At 63.9% G+C, this 21,975-nt stretch overlaps 1 protein-coding gene across 1 annotated transcript in view; it reads right to left on the bottom strand.

Annotated features, from left to right (window-relative positions):
* Positions 1 to 21,975, bottom strand: part of LOC139585803 (ryanodine receptor 1-like) — a 75,811-nt gene that overhangs the window by 12,100 nt on the left and 41,736 nt on the right. Inside the window, 31 exon segments of the mRNA XM_071418766.1 lie at positions 254 to 1,578; positions 2,196 to 2,277; positions 2,388 to 2,492; positions 2,979 to 3,107; positions 3,631 to 3,719; positions 3,803 to 3,883; positions 5,046 to 5,063; positions 6,323 to 6,396; positions 7,028 to 7,104; positions 7,631 to 7,710; positions 7,799 to 7,898; positions 7,989 to 8,072; positions 8,635 to 8,686; positions 9,276 to 9,382; positions 9,903 to 9,999; positions 10,566 to 10,678; positions 10,757 to 10,891; positions 11,889 to 11,948; positions 12,480 to 12,650; positions 13,579 to 13,593; positions 14,433 to 14,525; positions 14,622 to 14,709; positions 15,830 to 16,070; positions 16,454 to 16,768; positions 17,526 to 17,656; positions 17,911 to 17,992; positions 18,527 to 18,765; positions 19,474 to 19,534; positions 20,050 to 20,099; positions 20,739 to 20,860; positions 21,773 to 21,840. Of these exon segments, the coding sequence (XP_071274867.1) occupies positions 254 to 1,578; positions 2,196 to 2,277; positions 2,388 to 2,492; positions 2,979 to 3,107; positions 3,631 to 3,719; positions 3,803 to 3,883; positions 5,046 to 5,063; positions 6,323 to 6,396; positions 7,028 to 7,104; positions 7,631 to 7,710; positions 7,799 to 7,898; positions 7,989 to 8,072; positions 8,635 to 8,686; positions 9,276 to 9,382; positions 9,903 to 9,999; positions 10,566 to 10,678; positions 10,757 to 10,891; positions 11,889 to 11,948; positions 12,480 to 12,650; positions 13,579 to 13,593; positions 14,433 to 14,525; positions 14,622 to 14,709; positions 15,830 to 16,070; positions 16,454 to 16,768; positions 17,526 to 17,656; positions 17,911 to 17,992; positions 18,527 to 18,765; positions 19,474 to 19,534; positions 20,050 to 20,099; positions 20,739 to 20,860; positions 21,773 to 21,840 (4,484 nt within the window).

Here is a 21,975-nt window from a genome sequence, read left to right as displayed (position 1 = left end):
CACCCCCAAAATCCCCCTCAGAGACCCCCGAAGCACCAAAGGAACCCCCAAAGTGCCTCAGGGACCCCCGGAAGCACCAAAGGAACCCCCAAGATCCCTCCCAGGGACCCCCAAAATCCCTCCCAGAGACCCCCCAAATCCCCCCTAGGGACCCCCAAGATCCCTCCCAGGGACCCCCAAAATCCCCCCTAGGGACCCCCAAAATCCCTCCCACACCACAGGAACCCCCCCAAATCCCCTCTGCCCCCTTTACCCCAATCTTCCTGCGCAGGATCGGGGTCCCCTCAGGCGTGGGGGGCTCAGCCCCGGGGGGCTCCCCGATATCCCCGAGCCCCCCGGGGGCGTCGGGAGCCGCCAGCCTGAAGTGAGGGTCCTTGCGCGCCCCCGGCCCCGCCGGCACCGCCTTCATCTCCCGCCGCCGCCGCTGCTCCTCCTCCTCCTCCCCCTCCTCCTCCTCCTCGCCCTCCTGGGCCGGGGCCGCCTCCAGCTGAGCCTCGGGGGGCGGCTCCGGGGGTCCCCCCTCATCGCCCGCGCCACCCTCGGCTCCGCCCACGGCGTCCTGGGTGGGGTCGGGCATGGAGCCCAGCACCTCGATGACCCCCAGGCGCTGCGCCCCCTCCACCAGGCCCCCTCCGAAGAGGGAGCTCCAGGCCAGGCGCCCCACGGCCCCCAGCACCCCCAGGCCGCCCAGGACGCCGCCCATGGCCACGCGCCCCACGCCCACGCCCGCCTCCCACGCCAGCTCCCGCCCCGACTTCTTGCGCAGCCTCCTGATCCTGCGGCGCCACGTCTGGGGGGACCCCAGGAGCCGCCGGAGCGCCCCCAGGCCCGGCAGCGCCGGCGCCGGAGCCTCGCCGGGCTCCTCTTCCTCCCTGTCCTCGTCCTCCTCCTCCTCCTCGTCGCGCGGCGCCTCCTCCTCGGAGATGCGCGAGGCGATCTGCATCTCGAAGATGGTGTCCTCGCAGAAGTTGACGAAGAGCTCCATCTTCTCGGCCTCGCCGCCCTCGTTGACCACGTCGAAGATGAACTGGCGCTTGGACTCCTTGACCTGCGGCATCTCCCACTGCGCCTTGTTGGCGCCGCTGATCTCGAAGTAGATGCGCTCGATGCGCCGTGCCGCCCCCATGATCTCGATGCGCCCCAGGAAGGGGCGGAAATAGTCCAGGATGCTCTCGGCCTGCTCCAGGAAGGTCTTGAGGCGCTGGTCGTGGGGCACGTGCTCCGACAGGTTGGTCAGCAGCACGGCCACGTTGAAGCCGATGTCGCGCGCCGGCTCCTGGAAGCGCTGGGCGAAGCTCTCGACGTCGATCATCTCGTTCTCGTCGGCCTCGGAGCAGGAGAGCAGGAACTGGATCTCGTCGGGCTCGTACTGCTTCTGGCTGTCCATGGCCTTCTGGAAGTCCTTCTTGGAGATGAGGCCGCGCGGGTCGGTGACGAAGTGGCGGAAGGCGTCGGACGAGACGATGTCGCGCAGCTTCAGGAACATGTCGAAGAACTTGAGGATCATGGTGACGTTGCTGGAGGACTCCACCAGCATGTCCACCATCTGACGGGCGATGGTGCCGTTCACCACGTTCCCTGGGGGGACACGGAGCTGTCACAGCTCTGGGGGATGGCCCCCGGAGATGTGGGGACACCCTGGAGGGTGGGGGGACACCTGGGTGGTCAAGGGACAGCTTGGGCGGTCAAGGGACAGCTTGGGTGGTCAAGGGACCCTTTGGGTGGTCAGGGGACAGCTTGGATGGTCAAGGGACACTTTAGGTGGTCAGGAGACACCTTGGATGGTCAAGGGACACCTGGGTGGTCAGGGGACAGCTTGGGTGGTCAGGGGACAGCTTGGGTGGTCAATGGACACCAGGGGTGGTCAGGGACATCTTGGGTGGTCAATGGACAGCTTGGGTGGTCAAGGGATACCTTGGGTGGTCAAGGGACAGCTTGGGTGGTCAATGGACCCTTTGGGTGGTCAAGGGACAGCTTGGGTGGTCAAGGGACAGCTTGGATGGTCAAGGGACCCTTTGGGTGGTCAAGGGACACCTTGGGTGGTCAAGGGACACCTGGGTGGTCAGGGGACAGCTTGGGTGGTCAAGGGACCCTTTGGGTGGCCAAGGGACACCTTGGGTGCTCAGGGGACACCCTGAGGACCTTGGGGACAGCCCGGGTGGCACGCGGCTCCCCAGGTGAGCGTCCCCAGGCACCTTCAAGCAGGGACAGCAGCATCACCACCATGTCCTTCTGCAGGTCCAGCAGCTCCTTCAGCAGCCCCAGCTGGGACGAGTCCTGCGCACCAGAGCTCGCAGTTACCTCCCAGTAACTCCCAGAGCTCCCAGTTACCTCCCAGTACATCCCAGTACACCCCAGTGCCCTCCCAGTGCCCTCCCAGTGCCCACCTGGGCCAGCTTCTTCATCATGTGTGCGAAGACGTGCAGGAAGCCGACGACGGCGTCCCAGAGGCGGCTGTGGGCCAGGCTCTGCTGGTTCCCAGTACAGGGGCCCTGGGGGGACAGGGGGACACTGGGAGGGACCCCTGGGGGACACTGGGAGGGACCCCTGGGGGACACTGGGAGGGACCCCTGAGAGCCCCCAGGTCACAGCCATGGGGGATTTGGGGGACCCAGGTGGGTTTGGGGGTCCCAGGTGGGTTTAGGGGTCCCAGGGGTCTCACCTGGATGTACTCGGTGAGGCTGTTGAGCACCTGCTTGGCCACGGCCATGGGGGATTTGGGGGTCCCAGGTGTGTTTGGGGGGTCCCAGGTGGGTTTGGGAGGTTCCAGGTGCATTTGGGGGGTTCCCAGGTGTGTCCAGGGGGTCTCACCTGCCCACACTCACCTGGATGTACTCGGTGAGGCTGTTGAACACCTGCTTGGCCACGGCCATGGGGGATTTGGGGGTTCCAGGTGTGTTTGGGGGCTCCAGGTGGGTTTGGGGGTCCCAGGTGTGTTTGGGGGTCTCAGGTGGGTTTAGGGGTCCCAGGGCTCTCACCTGGATGTACTCGGTGAGGCTGTTGAACACCTGCTTGGCCACGGCCATGGCCTTGGAGAAGTTCCTCTTGCCCTGCTCGTCGATGACGTCCTTGCCCGAGTAGTACCAGTAGAAATCACTGATGGACTCCTGGGGACATCGGGGACAGTGAGGGGACACAGGGGACAGTGAGGGAACACTGGGGACAATCACTGATGGACTCCTGGGGACATCGGGGACAGTGAGGGGACACGGGGCTGGGGGCAGTCCCCGGTGGCTCTGGGGACACTGGGGACAGTGAGGGGACACTGGGGGCAGTCACTGATGGACTCCTGGGGACACTGGGGACAGTGAGGGGACACTGGGGACAGTGAGGGGACACTGGGGACGGTGAGGGGACACGGGGCTGGGGGCAGTCCCCGGTGGCTCTGAGGACACTGGGGACAGTGAGGGGACACTGGGGGCAGTGAGGGGACACGGGGCTGGGGGCAGTCCCCGGTGGCTCTGGGGACACTGGGGACAGTGAGGGGACACTGGGGACAGTGAGGGGACACGGGGCTGGGGGCAGTCCCCGGTGGCTCTGGGGACACTGGGGACAGTGAGGGGACACTGGGGGCAGTCCCCGGTGGCTCTGGGGACACTGGGGACACGGGGCCAGGTGTGTTTGTGTCACCTGCAGGCGCAGCAGGTAATCCACGGTGCAGATGATGATGTTGATGGTGGTCGTGTTCCCCGTCTGTGTCCGCAGGTAGTTCTGGAAGTCTGGGGGGACAGGGACACGCTGGGGTCACCTCGGTGTCACCTCAGTGTCACCCGGGTCCCCTCGTGTCCCCAGGTGTCCCCACCATTGTTGTGGCCCTCGCAGAGCAGCTGCAGCAGCCGGAACAGGTCCTGGGTGAATTCATCGTCCGACATCACCTTCTCCCCTGGGGGGACACGAGGGGGGACACGGGGACAGCGAGGTCACCTGGGGGCACGGGGACACACCCCGGTGGCACGGGGACACCAGAGAGTGGCACAGGGACAGTCTGAGATCGCACGGGGACACCAGAGAGTGGCACAGGGACACTCTGGTATGACAGGGACACACCAGAGAGTGGCACGGGGACAATCTGAGGTGGCACGGGGACACCAGAGAGTGGCACAGGGACACTCTGGTATGACAGGGACACACCAGAGAGTGGCACGGGGACAATCTGAGGTGGCACGGGGACACCAGAGAGTGGCACGGGGACACTCTGGCGTGACAGGGACAGACCATAGAGTGGCACAGGGACAATCTGAGGTGGCACAGGGACGCTCTGGCATGACAGGGACACCCCAAGATGGCACAGGGACACCAGAGAGTGGCACGGGGACAGTCTGAGATCACACGGGGACACACCAAGGTGGCACAGGGACACCCCAAGGTGGCACAGGGACACCATAGAGTGGCACGGGGACATGCTGGGGTGGCACAGGGACAAGCAGGGTGGCACAGGGACATGCTGGGGTGGCACGGGGACAGGCAGGGTGACAGTGGGGACATTGGGATGGCAGGGGGTTAGCAGGGAGGGGACACGCAGGGGACAAGCAGGGACATGGGACAGGGACACGGTGACAGGGCCACCCTCCTCCTGCCCCCCCCCAGCCCCATGGAGCCTTTAGGGACCCCTGGGGGACCCCAACCCTGTCCCCACTATGGCCCTGAGACCACCTGGAGACCCCAGCCCCAAATCCCCTATGGCCCCAGTAATCCCCTATAGCCCCCAAATCCCCCAATAATCTCCTATAGACCCCAAATCCCTCAATAATCCCCTATAGCCCCCAGCCCCAAATCCCCTATGGCCCAAATAATCCCCCAATAATCCCCTATAGCCCCCAGCCCCAAATCCCCCAATAATCCCCTATAGCCCCCAGCCCCAAATCCCCTATGGCCCCAGTAATTCCCTATAGCCCCCAAATCCCCCAATAATCCCCTATAGCCCCCAGCCCCAAATCCGCCACAGTCCCCTACAGCGCCCTTACAGCCCCCTAAACCCCATAATAGCCCCCCCAGCCCTATAACCCCCCTGGCCCTATAGCCCCCCTGTCCCACCCCATATTTACCGTTCTCCCGGCTGATGACTGCCAGCGGAGCCGGGGGGAGAGAAGAGACAGTGAGCGGGGGGGGATTTGGGGTTTTGGGGGGGACCGGGGGGAATTCGGGGGTCCAGGGGGGAAATTGGGGGTCCAGGGAAAGATTTAGGGTGGGGGAAATTAGGAGGGTGGGGAGAATTTGGGATCCATGGGGGGAAATTGGGGTGGGGGGAATTAGGAGGGGATTTAGGGGTCCAGGGGGGGTTTAGGGGATCCAGGATGGAAATTTGGGATCCAGGGGGGAAATTGGGGGTCCAGGGAAAGATTTGGGGTGGGGGGAATTAGGAGAATGAGGGGAATTTGGAATCCAGGGGATGAAATTGGGGTGAGGGGAATTAGGAGGGGATTTAGGGGTCCAGGGGGGATTTAGGGGATCCAGAGGGGATTTAGGGGATCCAGGGTGAAATTTGGGATCCAAGGGGGGGAATTGGGGTGGGGGGAATTAGGGGTTGGGGGATTTAGGGATCCAGGGGGAATTTAGGGTTTGGGGAGACGACAAAGGGGGGAATTGGGGGTGGGGGGAGCATTGGGGTTTGGGGGAATTAGGGGAGGATTTTGGGGGGCATTAGGGGTGGAATTGGGGAGAATTAGGGGTGGAATTGGGGGGGGGAATTCGGGGTGGGAGGGCATTAGATTTTGGGGGATTTCAGGGAGAAATTGGGGGGCATTAGGGGTGGGAGGGCATTAGATTTTGGGGGGATTTAGGGGAAGAATTAAAGGGCATTAGGGGTTGGGGGGGCATTAGATTTTGGGGGGATTTAGGGTAGAAATTGGGGGGAATTGGGGGTGGGAGGGCATTGAGTTTTGGGGGGAATTAGGGTAGGAAATGGGGGGCATTAGGTGTGGGGGGGCATTGGGTTTTGGGGTGGTTTTAGGGGTGGAATTTGGGGTGGGGTTGCATTAAATTTTGGGGAGTTTCAGGGTAGGAATTGGGGGGCATTAGGGGTGGGGGGGCATTGGGTTTTGGGGTGGTTTTAGGGGTGGAATTGGGGGGCATTAGGCGTGGGGGGGCATTGGGTTTTGGGGTGTTTCAGGGTAGGAATTGGGGGGCATTAGGCGTGGGGGGGCATTGGGTTTTGGGGTGTTTCAGGGTCAGGGAGCCACATCTCAGCAGGTGTTGGGGGCACAGCAGCGTGGGGGTTTTGGGGTGCAGAATGGGGGGAGCCCCCCCTCCCTCAATCCCACCCCTCTGGGGGTCCCTTTGGGGGGGTCGGGGTCCCTTTGGGGGGTCCCGGCCCCCCACTCACTGGTGCCCTCCTCGGTGACCATGCCCAGCCCCTCGGCCTTGTTCTGCCGCTCAAAGGCGTTCAGGTCCAGGACACTGCAGGAACAGGGGCACCCCAGAAAAATGGGGGTCAGGGGGACCCCAAAACCAGCACAGCCCTGCCCAGGGACGCTGCTGATCTGGGGGACCCCAAAACCAGCACAGCCCTACCTGGTGGGGTCCTGCTGCTCTAGGGGGACCCCAATAGCCCAGGGGGGGACCCCAAAACTGGGGGTCAGGGGGACCCCAAAACCAGCACAGCCCTGCCCGGGGAGGCTGCTGCTCTACGGGGACCCCAATAGCCCAGGGGGGGACCTCAATTCCCACAGGGGGATCCCAATATCCCGGGGAGGACCCCAATTCTCCCGGGGGTCCCCCAGTTGCCCCAGTTCCCCCAGTTCCCCAGTTACCCCAGTTGCCCCAATTCCCCAGTTGCCTCAGTTCCCCCAATTCCCCAGCTGCCCCAGTTCCCCCAGCTGCCCCAGTTCCCCAGCTGCCCCAGTTCCCCCAGCTGCCCCAGTTCCCCAGCTGCCCCAGCTGCCCCAGTTCTCCCAGTTCCCCAGCTGCCCCAGTTCCCCAGCTGCCCCAGTTCCCCCAGCTGCCCCAGTTCTCCCAGTTCCCCCAGTTCCCCAGCTGCCCCAGTTCCCCCAGTTCTCCCAGTTCCCCCAGTTCCCCCAGCTGCCCACACCTGCAGGTTTGCATCAGCGCCTGCACGCTCTGGAAGAAGCCGACCTCACGCTTGGACTTGAGGTACTCCAGCATCTTCTGTGGGGACACCGGGGACAGCGGGGGACACGTGAGGGACACTGGGGACACTGGGGACACACAGGGACACTGGGGACACTGGGGACACACAGGGACAGAAGGGGACACACAGGGACACTGGGGACACTGGGGACACACAGGGACAGAAGGGGACACAGCGGGACACTGGGGACACTGAGGGACACTGAGGGACACACAGGGACACTGGGGACACATGACGGACAGGAGGGGACACAGGAGGGGACACTGTGGGGACACAGGGGTGACACACAGGGACACAGGGGACAGGTGTGAACATGGGGGGACACAGGGGACATTGGGGATCGGTTGGACAGGTAAGGACACTGGGGACAGGTGGGGACACAGGGGACACAGGGGACAAGTGAGGACACACAGCTGACACAGGTGGGGACACAGGAGGGGACACAGGTGACACAGGTGGGACACAGGAGGGGACCCTGGGGACAGGTGGGGACACAGGTGGGGACATGGGTGACACAGGTGGGACACAGGTGGGGTGACCGACCTGCTGCACGTCAGCGTTGCCCCCGTTGAGGATGGAGATGCCCAACTTGAGGGTGGAGGAGACCATGGCCCCCCGCTCACCTGGGGACAGCAAAGGTCACTCGGGGTCACTCAGGGGTCACTCAGGGGTCACTCGGGGGTCACTCGGGGGTCACTCAGGGTCACTCACCCTTGCAGGCGCTGATCATCTGCAGCACCATCTCGGCCGCGCCCCGCGTGTGCAGCCGGGCCTGCTGCGACAGCAGCTTCTGCTTCTCCATCTCCTTCTCCTGGGGACATCGGGGACAGTGGGGGGGTCAGGAGGGGTCAGGGGGTGTCACAAGGGGGGGTCAGGGGTTTTTGGGGTCCCCCCTCCCCACCTCAAACGAATCCTCGGCTTCTTCCTCTTCCTTCTCCTCTTTCTCCTTCTCTTCCTCTTCCCCCTCCTCCTCGATGTGGCAGCTCTGGGGGAATTGGGGAGGGGGGGGGGTCCTCAAATTAGGAATGCCCCCCCAAAACCAACCTGGGAACCCCCCAAAATCCCTGGGGAACCCCAGAAACCCCCCCCCATCCCTGAACCCCCCCAAAAACCCCTGGGAACCCCCCAAAATTCCTGGGGACCACCAAAACTCCTTCCCATCCCTGAACCCACCCCCCCCAAAATCCCTCTGGGACCCCCCCAAATTTTGGAGACCCCAAACTCCCTCAGCCCCCTGGGGACCCCCCAAACTTTGGGGACCCCCCTCTCAATCTTTGGGGACCCCTCCATGTCCAGTTACCCCCAAAATCCCTGGGGACCCCACCCCAATCCCGGCCCCTTCACCCCCAAAATTGACACAGGGGTCCCCCAACCCCTCAGCCCTTTTGGGGTGCCCCCGTTTTTGGGGTCCCCCAGTTTAAAGGTCCCCCTGGTTTTGGGGTCCTCCCGTTTTTGGAGTGCCCAGGTTTTGTGGTGCCCCAATTTTGGGGTGCCCCCGTTTTTGGGGTGCCCCAATTTTGGGGTGCCCCCGTTTTTGGGGTGCTCACCTTGGCCATGATCCCGGCGTAGGCCATGTACAGGTGATCCTGCTCCAGGTGGCTGCGGGGACGGGGACACGGGTTGGGGACCGGGGGGACACCCCAAAAGGGGACCCAGGTGGCCCCAAGGGGGGCTTTGAGCTCCCCACACCCAAACTGGGATTTGGGGTGCCCAGGGTGGGATTTGGGGTTTCCTCTGTGGGATTTTGGGGTGCTCATGGTGGGATTTGGGGTTTCCTCTGTGGGATTTTGGGGTGCCCACGGTGGGATTTGGGGTGGGGATTTGGGGTCTCCTCTGTGGGGTTTTGGGGTGCCCACGGTGGCATTTGGGGTCCCCCCGGGATTTGGGATTTCTGGACCCCAGCTCCAGTGTGACTTAGGGTCCCCTCAGGGATTTGGGATCCCTGCAGGATTTGGGATTTGGGATCCCCCCAGGTTTTGGGGTCCCCTTAGGGATTTCGGGTCCCCCTGGGATTTGGTTTCCCCTCAGGGATTTGGGGTCCCTGCGGGGATTTGGGGTTTCTGGATCCCAGCCCCAGTGTGATTTAGGGTCCCCTCAGGGATTTGGGATCCCCCCCAGGTTTTGGGGTCCCCTCAGGGATTTGGGGTCCCTCTCAGGGTTCTGGGGTCCCCCCGGGATTTGGGGTCACCTCTGCTCGGTCAGGGCGGTGCGGCTGAAGTGCAGGATCAGCTGGTGCAGCGGGTCCGGCCGCGCCTCCGCCTCTTCCTCCTCCTCCTCCTCCTCCCGCCCCGACTTCTGTCCCCACAAACCCCAAACCCCGCGTCAGGGGGGCCTCAGGGTGTCCCCAAACTCCCTGGGAATGTCCCCAGACCCACTGGGATGTCCCTAAAACCCATGGGAGTGTCCCCAAACCCCCCGAGGGTGTCCCCAAACCCCAGGGATGTCCCCAGACCCCAATGGATGTCCCCAAACTCCCTGGAGGTGTCCCCAACCCCAATGGATGTCCCCAAACTCCCTGGAGGTGTCCCCAACCACCTTGGGGATGTCCCCAAACCCCAGGTCAGGGGGGTCTCAGGGTGTCCCCAAACCCCCCTGGGGAATGTCCCCAAACCCCAGGGATGTCCCCAAACCCCCCAGGGATGTCCCCAAACCCCTGGGAATGTCCCTAACCCCAGGGATGTCCCTGTCCCCAACCCCAGGGATGTCCCCAACCCCCTGGGAATGTCCCCAAACCCCAAGAATGTCCCCAACCCCCCCCCGGGGATGTCCCCAAACCCCTGGGGTGTCCCCAGACCCCTGGGGTGTCCCCTGTCACCGAGAGGTCGTCGATCATTCGGTCCTCGAAGGGCGGCTGCTCCCGGGCCAGCCACGAGAGCCGGTAGGACTCGAGGAACATGTTACAGGCCCGGTGCCTGGGGACACGGCTGTCACCTGCCTGGCACCACCTGTGTGCCAGCCTGGGGGCCCACCCATCCCCACCTGGAGGGTGCCAGGTGGCACCCAGGGCTCCCCGTTGGCACCCAGGTGTCACCCAGGGGGTTACAGGTATCACCCCATGGGTCCCAGGTGTCAGCCAGGGCTCCCAGGTGTCACCCAAAGGGTGCCAGGTGCCATGCAGAGGGTCCCAGGTGCCACCCAGGGGGTTACAGGTATCACCCAGGGCTCCCAGGTGTCACCCAGCAGGTGCTGGTGTCACCCAAGGAGTGCCAGGTGTCACCTGGAGGGTGCCAGATGCCACCCAGGGCTCCCAGGTGTTACCCAAAGGGTGCCAGGTGTCACACAGGGAGTGCCAGGTGTCACTCAGTGCCTGCCAGTGTCCCCCTAGTGCCCTCCCAGTGCCCCCTCCATGTCCCCCAGTGCCCTCCCAGTGCCCTCCCAGTGCCCCCTCCATGTCCCCCAGTGCCCTCCCAGTGCCCCCTCCATGTCCCCCAGTGCCCCCCAGTGCCCCCCGTGCCCCCAGTGCCCACCCAGTGCCCACCTGGGCAGGTTGTACAGGGGGGTCATGCGGAAGCAGGCGACGACGGCGCGGCGGCGCTGCTTGGACAGGAGCTTGTGCCACACGGCCTTCTTGGACTTGTAGGGGTGCTCTGTCTGCAGGGGGGGCACCGGGGTCACCTGAGGTTCCCCAACCCCCCTGGGCACCCCCAAATGCCCCCCAAGCCCCCTGACCTGCTCCAGGTGGTAAAGCACGGCCGACACCTCCTGCACCCTGCGCACGACCTGCTCGGGGCTGTCGGGGTCCTCGTCCCGCCCGGCCTGGCGCACCAGGGCCATCTGCCAGCGAGCTGAGCCCGTGTTCTCCACCTGGGGACATTGGGGACAGCATTGGGGACAGCAGCACCAGGGCCGTCTGCCAGCGAGCTGAGCCCGTGTTCTCCACCTGGGGACATTGGGGACAGCATTGGGGACAGCAGCACCAGGGCCATCTGCCAGCGAGCTGAGCCCGTGTTCTCCACCTGGGGACATTGGGGACATTGGGGACAGCAGCACCAGGGCCATCTGCCAGCGAGCTGAGCCCGTGTTCTCCACCTGGGGACATTGGGGACATTGGGGACAGCAGCACCAGGGCCGTCTGCCAGCGAGCTGAGCCCGTGTTCTCCACCTGGGGACATTGGGGACATTGGGGACATTGGGGACAGCAGCACCAGGGCCGTCTGCCAGCGAGCTGAGCCCGTGTTCTCCACCTGGGGACATTGGGGACATTGGGGACAGCAGCACCAGGGCCATCTGCCAGCGAGCTGAGCCCGTGTTCTCCACCTGGGGACATTGGGGACATTGGGGACATTGGGGACAGCAGCACCAGGGCCGTCTGCCAGCGAGCTGAGCCCGTGTTCTCCACCTGGGGACATTGGGGACATTGGGGACAGCAGCACCAGGGCCATCTGCCAGCGAGCTGAGCCTGTGTTCTCCACCTGGGGACATTGGGGACATTGGGGACATTGGGGACATTGGGGACAGCAGCACCAGGGCCGTCTGCCAGCGAGCTGAGCCCGTGTTCTCCACCTGGGGACATTGGGGACAGCATTGGGGACATTGGGGACAGCAGCACCAGGGCCATCTGCCAGCGAGCTGAGCCCGTGTTCTCCACCTGGGGACATTGGGGACAGCATTGGGGACATTGGGGACAGCAGCACCAGGGCCATCTGCCAGCGAGCTGAGCCCGTGTTCTCCACCTGGGGACATTGGGGACATCACTGGGGAAATGGGGGGCACAAGGGGCTCCTGGGGACACAGGGACACTGAGGATACAATGACACAGGTGACACAGTGACACAGGTGACACAGGGCCATGCCAGCTCACCTTGTCCTGCAGGTGCAGGTTGTTGTGCAGGAACTCCCGAACCTCCTCGTCCGTGTCCTTCTGCAGGGGGGGACACAGGGGACACCTCAGCAAGGGTCCCCAAACCCTTGGGGGTGTCCCCAAACCCTTGGGAGTGTCCCCAAACCCATGGAGGTATCCCCAAACCCTTGGAGGTGTCCCCAAACCCATGGGGGTGTCCCCAAACCCTGGGCTTGTCCTTAAGGTGTCCCTGGTCACCCACCAGGGCACAGAGGCCACCTTTGGCCAGCGTGGGTCATGTCCCCAACCCCAGGGCTTTGTCTGGGTTTGTCCCTAAACCCAGGCGACACCTGTGGGTCCCAGGTGTCCCCAGGTGTCCTTGGGCACCCACCAGGGCACAGAGGCCAACCCAGGGCTCTGTCCCTAAACCCAGGGGACATTTGTGGGTCCCAGGTGTCCCCAGGTGTGCCCAGGTGTCCTTGGGCACCCACCAGGGCGCAGAGGCCAACCCAGGGCTCTGTCCCCAAACCCAGGGGACATTTGCGGGTTCCAGGGGGGTTTCTGGGGGGTCCCAGGTGTCCCCAGGTGTCCCCAGGTGTCCCGGGCACCCACCAGGGCGTAGCGGCCCTTGGCCAGCGTGATCAGCTCCTGGTCAGCAGGTGAGCACATGTTGAGGCCGATGGGCAGCATCTTCTTGAGCGTGGCCACGATGAGCGAGGTGTGCACCGAGTACCTGTCCCCGCGGCGGCGCTTCTTGGAGCGCTCCTGCTCCGAGCCACCACCCTGCACAGGGACAGGGACAGCGTGGGGACAGGGACAGTGTGGGGACAGGGACACCATAACCACGGTGTCAGCTCCTGCTCTGAGCCACCACCCTGCAGGGACAGGGACAGCGTGGGGACAGGGACAGTGTGGGGACAGGGACACCATAACCACGGTGTCAGCTCCTGCTCCGAGCCACCACCCTGCACAGGGACAGGGACAGCGTGGGGACAGGGACAGGGACAGGGACACCATAACCATGGTGTCAGCTCCTGCTCCGAGCCACCACCCTGCACAGGGACAGGGACAGTGTGGGGACAGGGACAGTGTGGGGACAGGGACAGGGACAGGGACACCATAACCACGGTGTCAGCTCCTGCCTAGAGCCACCACCCTGCAGGGACAGGGACAGGGTGGGGACAGGGACAGGGTGGGGACAGGGACAGAGACAGGGACACCATAACCACGGTGTCAGCTCCTGCTCCGAGCCACCACCCTGCAGGGACAGGGACAGCGTGGGGACAGGGACAGGGACAGGGACAGGGACAGGGACATCATAACCACGGTGTCAGCTCCTGCTCCGAGCCACCACCCTGGCACGGGGACCGGGTGGGGACAGGGATGGGGACGTGGGGTCAGCAGGGACCCCATAACCACAGGGACAGGAGTAACCCCATAAGGACATCGGGGCCCCAGCCAATGTCACCCCACAGAGGGGTCCTGGGGGGTCCCAGCTGTGGTGACCCCATAGAACAGGACCCTGCAGGAGTTTGGGGGGTCCCAAGCGTGGTGACCCCACAGAACAGGGGTTTTGGGGGTCTCAGCTGTGGTGACCCCACAGAACAGGACCCTGCAGGAGTTTTGGGGGTCCCAAGCATGGTGACCCCACCGAGGGGTCCTGAGGGACCCCTGTGGGACCCCTGTCCCCCCCCAGCCCCTCCCCGCTAACCTGTCCATCTCCAGACTGGGAGCAGCACCCGCAGCCGAGGGGGAGAGAAGAGACAGAGTTAGGGACAGTGGGACACCGTTAGGGACATGGGGACAGCATTGGGGACATGGGGACAGCATTGGGGACACCGTTAGGGACATGGGGACAGCGCTGGGGACACCGTTAGGGACATGGGGACAGCGTTGGGGACATGGGGACAGCATTGGGGACACCGTTAGGGACAGTGGGACACCGTTAGGGACATGGGGACAGCGCTGGGGACACCGTTAGGGACAGTGGGACAGCGTTGGGGACATGGGGACAGCGTTGGGGACACTGGGACATCGTTAGGGACATAGGGACAGGGATTTTGCGGTGAATTAGGAGTCTCAGGTGGGTTTGGGGTCAATTCAGGGTTTCAGGTGGGGATTTTGGGGTGAATTATGGGTTTGAGGTGGGATTTTGGGGTGAATTAGGGCTCCAAGGCAGGATTTGGGGTGAATTATGGGTTCCAAAATGGTTTTTTGGGTGAATTATGGGTTCCAGGTGGGATTTTGGGGTGAAGTAGGGGTTTGAGATGGGATTTGGGGTGAATTATGGGTTCCAGGTGGGGTTTTGGGGTGAATTATGGGTTCCAGGTGGGGTTTTGGGGTGAGTTATGGGTTCCAGGTGGGGTTTTGGGGTGAATTAGGGGTTTGAGATGGGATTTGGGATGAATTATGGGTTCCAGGTGGGGTTTTGGGGTGAATTAGGGCTCCCAGGTGTGTTTGGGATGGTTCCAGGGCTCTGGGGGGCGTTGGGGGGGATGGGGCCCAGGGCAGGGCAGGTGGGCAGGGGGTCCTGGCAGGGGCAGTTTGGGGTCCCCCCAGCCCCACCTTGGCCATCTTGCTCTTGCTGTCGGCCGTCAGGAAGGACATGTTGTTGATCTCGTTCTGCACCACAAAGTTCTGCTCCTCACGCTTGAAGTTCTGGGGTGGGGGGACCCAGAGATCAGGGGGGGTCAGGGACCCCCGGAAGGCCACCCGGGACCCCTCAGTGCCCCCCAGCCCCGGACCCCCACTCACGTGAGACTTGGACCAGTAGATGAAGACCTCGCCCACCATGCGGAACAGCTCCTCCGCGTCCTCGTTGGGCTCCGTCAGCCACTTGGCCCTGAGGGGACACCAGGGGTCACAGGGACGTCACCGGGGGGTCACCACCGGGGGGACACCGTCAGTGGGTCACCGCTGTTGGTCAGCAGGGTCACCACCCCCGTGGCCACCACCGTTGGGTCCCCATGGCCACCATTAATGAGTGTCCATGGCCACTGGGGTTGGGTTCCCAAGGCCATCGTGGCCATGTCCCCATGGCCACCACCATTGGGTGCCCATGGCCACCATTAATGATTCCCCCAGTGTTGGGTCCCTGTGGCCACTGTGGTTGGGTTCCCAAGGCCACCATGGCTGGGGTCACCACAGCTGTGTCCCTAAGGCCACCATGGTTGGGTCACCACAGCTGTGTCCCCAAGGCCACCATGGCTGGGGTCACCACAGCTGTGTCCCCAAGGCCACCATGGTTGGGTCACCACAGTCGTGTCCCCAAGGCCACCACGGCTGGGGTCACCACAGCTGTGTCCCCAAGGCCACCATGGTTGGGTCACCACAGCTGTGTCCCCAAGGCCACCATGGTTGGGTCACCACAGTCGTGTCCCCAAGGGCCCCAAGTTGGCTCACCCTGGGCATGTCCCCAGGCTCCCCTGGCACTGTCCCCAGCCCCACCATGGATAGTTGACCCTGGCCATGTCCCCAGGCTCCCCTGGCACTGTCCCCAGCCCCCTGTGACCCCGTCCCCAGCCCGTGCTGACCGGCTGTTGTCCACGTAGCGGATGAGCAGCGGGTAGAGCAGCCCCCCATGGCCACGTCCCCAGCCCCACAGCCATGTCCCCAGCCCCCTGGCACTGTCCCCTGGCAGTGTCCCCAGCCCATGCTGACCGGCTGTTGTCCACGTAGCGGATGAGCAGCGGGTAGAGCAGCACCCCATGGCCACGTCCCCAGCTCCTGGCAGTGTCCCCAGCCCCACAGCCATGTCCCCAGCCCCATGGCAGTGTCCCCAGCCCCACGGCCATGTCCCCAGCCCCCTGTGACCCCGTCCCCAGCCCGTGCTGACCGGCTGTTGTCCACGTAGCGGATGAGCAGCGGGTAGAGCAGCACCCCATGGCCACGTCCCCAGCCCCACAGCCATGTCCCCAGCCCCATGGCAGTGTCCCCTGGCACTGTCCCCAGCCTGTGCTCACCGGCTGTTGTCCACGTAGCGGATGAGCAGCGGGTAGAGCGCGTAGAGGTCCCGGCAGAGCACCGAGAACTCGTCCCGGATCAGCAGCTCGGCGTCCTCGCCCTCGGCCTTGCCCTCGAGCCGCAGCTGCTCCTCCTCGGCCACCACCTTCCCCGCGCGCTTCCGCAGCCGCCCCAGCGTGGGGATGAAATGCGAGCGCAGCAGCTCCGGCCGCGCCTTGCTCACGATGGGCTGGGCGAAAACTGTGGGTAAACGTGGCCACCGTGAGCCCCAGGGCCACCAAAACACATCTGAGACCACCCTGGGACCACCAAAACACTCCTGGAACCACCCCAGGGCCACCAAAACACTCCCAGGACCACCAGAACACACCTGGGACCACCCCAGGGCCACCAAAATACCCCCAGGGCCACCAGAACATCCCTGGAACCACCCTGGGCCAGCTCTGGCTGCGCCTCGCTCACAATGGGCTGGGTGAACACTGTGGGCAACCATGGCCACCGTGAGCCCCAGGGCCACCTAAACACCCCCAGAGCCACCAGAATGACCCGCAGGAGCCACCAGGGCCACCAGAATGACCTGCAGGAGCCACCAGGGCCACCAGCCCCATGCCGGGCGCCCTCACCCGCCAGCCTCTTCATCCAGGAGGCCTCGTCGATGCCCAGGTTGTTGACCACGATGTGCAGGATGTGGCCCAGCAGCGCGTTGAGGTGGTGGGCGGTGACCTCGGTGGCCCAGGGGCCCTGGGGGGCGGCGTCGGGGCCGCGCTCCCACCAGCGGGGCAGGTAATGGCACAGCATGGGCAGCGTCACCTCGATGACGTGCGGCATCTCCGTGTAGCGCGCGCCCGAGTCCGCCAGGCCGCCGATGTCGCCCATGAGGCGCTCCAGGTCCGGCAGGTCCGGGCACAGCTCCTCCACCCGCGAGGGGAGACCCAGCACTGGGGACACAAGGGGTTGGGGACAGGGTTGGGGACATGCTGAGGGGAGCAGGGGACACCCCGAGGGGACAGGACACAGCTCCGCGACTCGGGAGGGGAGACCCAGCACTGGGGACACAAGGGGTTGGGGACATGGGGACAGGGTTGGGGACACAGGGACAGGCGTTGGGGACATCCCGAGGGGACACAGCTCCTCAACCCGCGAGGGGAGACCCAGCACTGGGGACACAAATGGTTGGGGACAGGGTTGGGGACACCCTGAGGGGAGCAGGGCACACCCTGAGGGGACAGGACACAGCTCCGCGACCCAGGAGGGGAGACCCAGCACTGGGGACATGGGGACAGGGTTGGGGACACGGGGACAGGGTTGGGGACATGGGGACAGCAGGGTTAGGAACACAGGGACAGGCGCTGGGGACACCCCAAGGGGACACAGCTCCTCAACCCACGAGGGGAGACCCAGCACTGGGGACACGGGGACAGCAGGGTTGGGGACATGGGAGAGGGGCTGGGGACACGTTAAGGGGAGCAGGGGACACCCCGAGGGGAGATGGGGACACAGGGACAGGGGTTGGGGACACCCAGAGGTGACATGGGGACACCCATAGGTACGCTCACAGAGGGATGTGGGGAGATGCAGGCAGCTGTGGGAGGACACTGGGGGGACAGAGGTGACACACGGGTGACACGGAGGTGACACACAGGTGACACGGAGGTGACACACAGGTGACACAGGTGACAGGGAGGTGACACCCACGGGCGCGCTCGCGGGCGCTCTTGGTGCTGTACACGGAGCTGGGGTTCAGGTGGTTCAGCTGCGGCTCCAGGAAGGCCACGGGCATGGCGGCGGCCAGGCGGGCCAGGCACTCGCCCAGGGCCGGCCTCTGCCTGTGGGGACAGCAGGGGACATCAGGGGACATCCAGGGGTCACCCTGTGACACCCCATGGACGCCCCATGGCACCCCATGGACACCCCATGGACACCCCATGGCCATGGCCAGGCACTCGCCCAGGGCCGGCCTCTGCCTGTGGGGACACCAGGGGACACTGGGGACATCCGGGGGTTTTTGGGGTCCCCACTGAGGTTTTGGGGTCCCTGCTGGGGTTTTTGGAGTCCCTGCTGGGGTTTTTGGGGTCCCCACCTGTCCACGAGGGGCCCGCGGGCGGTGCCCAGGCTGTAGATGCTGCACAGGATGCGGTAACAGGACACCTGCACGTCGTCCACTGCGGGGACAGCGGTGTCACCAGCTGTCCCCATGTCCCCATGGTGTCCCCAGCTGTCCCCATGTCCCCACCATGTCCCCAGCTGTCCCCATGTCCCCCCCACACTGTGTCCCCACGCCCCTGACCCTCCCAAACGCGTCCTCTGTCCCCACCTCCCTTTCATGTCCTCCTGTCCCCACCACATCCCCGCTGTGTCCTCCCCACCCACACCCCAACACGTCCCCAACCTGTCCCCACCGTGTCCCCAACCTGTCCCCACCATGTCCTCCCCATCCACACCCTGTCCCCAACACGTCCCTGTGTCCCCAAGCCCCTGCCCCCACCACGTCCCCAGACTCCAACGTGTCCCCCTGTCCCCCCCGTTGTCAACCTCAACGTGTCCGTCCCCCTGTTGTCCCCCTGTAGCCCCTCTAACATCCCATTGTCCCCCTGTCCCTGCTGTCCCCCTGTCCCTGCTGTCCCCACGTCCATCCCATTGTCCCCCTGTCCCTCTGTCCCCCTGTCCCTCTGTCCCCTGTCCCCGCTGTCACTCACAGATGACGTCATCCCCGAACTGGTGCTGTGCCAGGTGCTCGAAGAGGGCGGTGAGGACGGGCAGCAGGGCCACCGAGGTGTAGGTGACATTCTGGGCCACGCCCTTGGTGGGGGCGCGGGTCGGGGTCCCCCGGCCCAGCCGCAGCTGCTCCCCCAACTTCTCCATGTCCTCGGCCGCCGACTCGAAGAACGAGCGCAGCCCGGCCTTGACGATCTCGGGGCCAGACTTCATCACCGTCCTGGGGACATTGGGGACAGCAGGGACATTGGGGACAGCAGGGACATTGGGGACATCCAGGACATTGGGGGTATGGGGGGACATGGGCATAGACACAGGGACACAGCCTGGCCTTGAACGATCTCAGGGCCTGACTTCATCACCGTCCTGGGGACATTGGGGACATTGGGGACACTGGGGACATTGGGGACACTGGGGACATTGGGGATATCCAGGACATTGGGGACATCCAGGACATTGGGGGTATCAGGGGTATCAGGGACACAGCCCGGCCTTGACGATCTCAGGGCCCGACTTCATCACCGTCCTGGGGACATTGGGGACACTGGGGACATTGGGGACATCGGGGACATTGGGGACAGCAGGGACATTGGGGACATCGGGGACATTGGGGACAGCAGGGACATTGGGGACATTGGGGTTATTGGGGGTATCAGGGGCACAGGGACACAGCCCAGCCTTGACGATCTCAGGGCCAGACTTCATCACTGTCCCGGGGACATTGGGGACATCCAGGACATCCAGGACATTAGGGACATTGGGGACACTGGGGACATTGGGGGTATCAGGGACACAGCCCGGCCTTGATGATCTCAGGGCCAGACTTCATCACTGTCCTGGGGACATTGGGGACATTGGGGACACGGAGGACGCAGTGACAGACACAGCACGGATGGACACACGGCCGCAGTGTCCCCGCTGTCCCCACCTGGCGTCCAGGGACCGTGCCAGGATGAGCAGGCAGTTCACCACGGCCGGGGCATCTGTCCCTGGGGGGGACAGGGACATCAGCTGGGGGGACAGTGCCACCGCTGGCCCCAGTGTGTCCCTGGATGTCCCAGTGTCCCCTCGGTGCCCGCCCAGTGTCCTTCCAGTGTCACCCCAGTGTCCCCAATCCATCCCAGTGACCCCAGTTCCCCCCAGTGCCCCCTCAGTGTCCCCACAGTGACCCCAGTGTCCCCCCCAGTGTCCCCAGTCCATCCCAGTGACCCCAGTTCCCCCCAGTGCCCCCTCAGTGTCCCCACAGTGACCCCAGTGTCCCCCCCAGTGTCCCCAGTCCATCCCAGTGTCCCCAGTGTCCCCCACAGTGACCCCAGTGTCCCTCCCAGTGTCCCCAGTGTCCCCCCCAGTGTCCCCAGTCCATCCCAGTGTCCCCAGTGTCCCTCCCAGTGTCCCCAGTGTCCCCACAGTGACCCCAGTGTCCCCTCAGTGACCCCAGTGTCCCTCCAGTGTCCCCAGTGTCCCCCCAGTGTCCCTCCAGTGTCCCCCCAGTGTCCCCAGTTACCGAACAGGGACACGCGGTGCCGGACGAGCGCGGCCAGTTTGCAGAACAGGCTGGGGGGGGACACAAATATGGGGGTCAGGGGGGTCCCCAAAACCCCAAATCCCCTCAGGAGGGGACACAAAGGGGTCAGGGGGTCCCCAAAACACCAAATCCCCCCTGGAGGGGACACAAAGGGGTCAGGGGGGTCCCCAAACCCCAGGGACCCCCAAACTGGGAATTTGGGAGTTTTAGGGATACTGGGGGTGGGATTTGGGGCTCAGGGGGGATTTTGGGGTGGGATTTTGGGGCTATGGGGAGGTTTTGGGGTTGGGATTTGGGGCTCAGGGGGGATGTGGGGCTTGGTAGGGATTTTAGGGGGATTTTGGGGTTGGGATTTGGGGCTCGGGGAGGTTTTGGGGTGGGATTTTGGGGCTCGGGGGGGATTTGGGGCTGGGTGGGGTTTTTGGGATGGGATTTGGGGCTTGGAAGGGGGTTTGGGGTGGGATTTCGGGGTGGGTTTTGGGGGCTTGGTGGGATTTCGGGGTGGGATTTGGGGCTCAGGGGGATTTTGGGGCGGGATTTCGGGGTAGGGTTTTGGGGGGATTTTTGGGGGATTTTGTGGGGATTTTGGGGCGGGATTTTGGGGCGGGATTTCGGGGTAGGGTTTTGGGGGGATTTTTGGGGCATTTTGTGGTGATTTCGGGTCCCACCTGGTGATCATCTCCTTCTCCTTGTTGGAGGCGTGGCCGCCGCTGCCCAGCACCTGGGCCGGGGTGGACAGGAAATACAGGCAGTGGTTGTGGAAGTACTGGTTGATGAGGGGCAGCAGGATCTGGGGGGCACCAGGGGCGTCAGCGGGGCCCCAGAGCCCACAGGGAACCCCAAAAAATGCACAGGGGGCCCTGGGTACCCCACAGAGACACCAAAGAACCCACAGAGACCCCAAATACCCCTTAGAGACTCCAAATAACCCATAGGGACCCCAAATACCCCTTAGAGACCCCAAATAACCCATAGGGACCTCAAATACCCCACAGAGACCCCAAATAACCCATAGGGACCTCAAATACCCCACAGAGACCCCAAATACCCCTTAGAGAACCCCAAATATCCCACAGAGACCCCAAATAACCCACAGAGACCCCAGATAACCCACAGAGACCCCAAATAACCCATAGAGACCCCAAATACCCCACAGAGACCCCAAAGAACCCATAAAGACCCCAAATACCCCATAAAAAAACCCCAAATACCCTACAGAGACCCCAAAGAACCCATAAAGACCCCAAATACCCCACAGAGACCCCAAATAACCCATAAACACCTCCCAAAACTTCTAAGAACCCCAAATACCCCTTAGGGATCCCAAATACCCCACAGAGACCCCAAATACCCCACAGAGACTCCAAATACCCCTTAGAAACCCCAAAGAACCCATAAAGACCCCAAATACCCCATGGAGACCCCAAAACCACCCTGCCCCCCTGGCGTCCCCCATTTTGAGAGGTTTTGGGGTGTCTCCCCCATTTTTGGGGTCTCCCCTCCCCATTTTTGGGGTCTCCCCTCCCCATTTTTGAGGTGTCCCCTCCCCGTTTTTGGGGTTTCCCCTCCCTGATTTTGGGGTTTCCCCTCCCCGTTTTCAGGGTGTCCCATCTCTGATTTTTGGGGTGTCCCCTCCCCATTTCTGGGGTGTCCCCTCCCCATTTCTGGGGTGTCCCCTCCCCATTTTTGGGGTGCCCCCGACCTTGGCGAAGAACTTGATCTCCTGCTCGTGGGGGGATTTCTCCACCCTCCCGCTGCTGACCACGGCCTCTGGGGGAACAATGGGGGTCAGGGGGGGTCCCATGGGATTGGGGTGACCCCAGGATTTTGGGGTGTCCCCCAGGATTTGGGGTCTCACCAAAAATGAGCTCCTGGGCAGTGTCCAGCCAAGGGATGGGGGAACTC

Source organism: Agelaius tricolor, unplaced genomic scaffold (genome assembly GCF_023055355.1).
Source record: "Agelaius tricolor isolate 1412-34295 unplaced genomic scaffold, bAgeTri1.0.p SCAF_90, whole genome shotgun sequence".
NCBI lineage: Eukaryota > Metazoa > Chordata > Aves > Passeriformes > Icteridae > Agelaius > Agelaius tricolor.
Note: the sequence above shows the minus strand (reverse complement) of the source record. Positions and strands in the feature narration are given on the sequence as shown.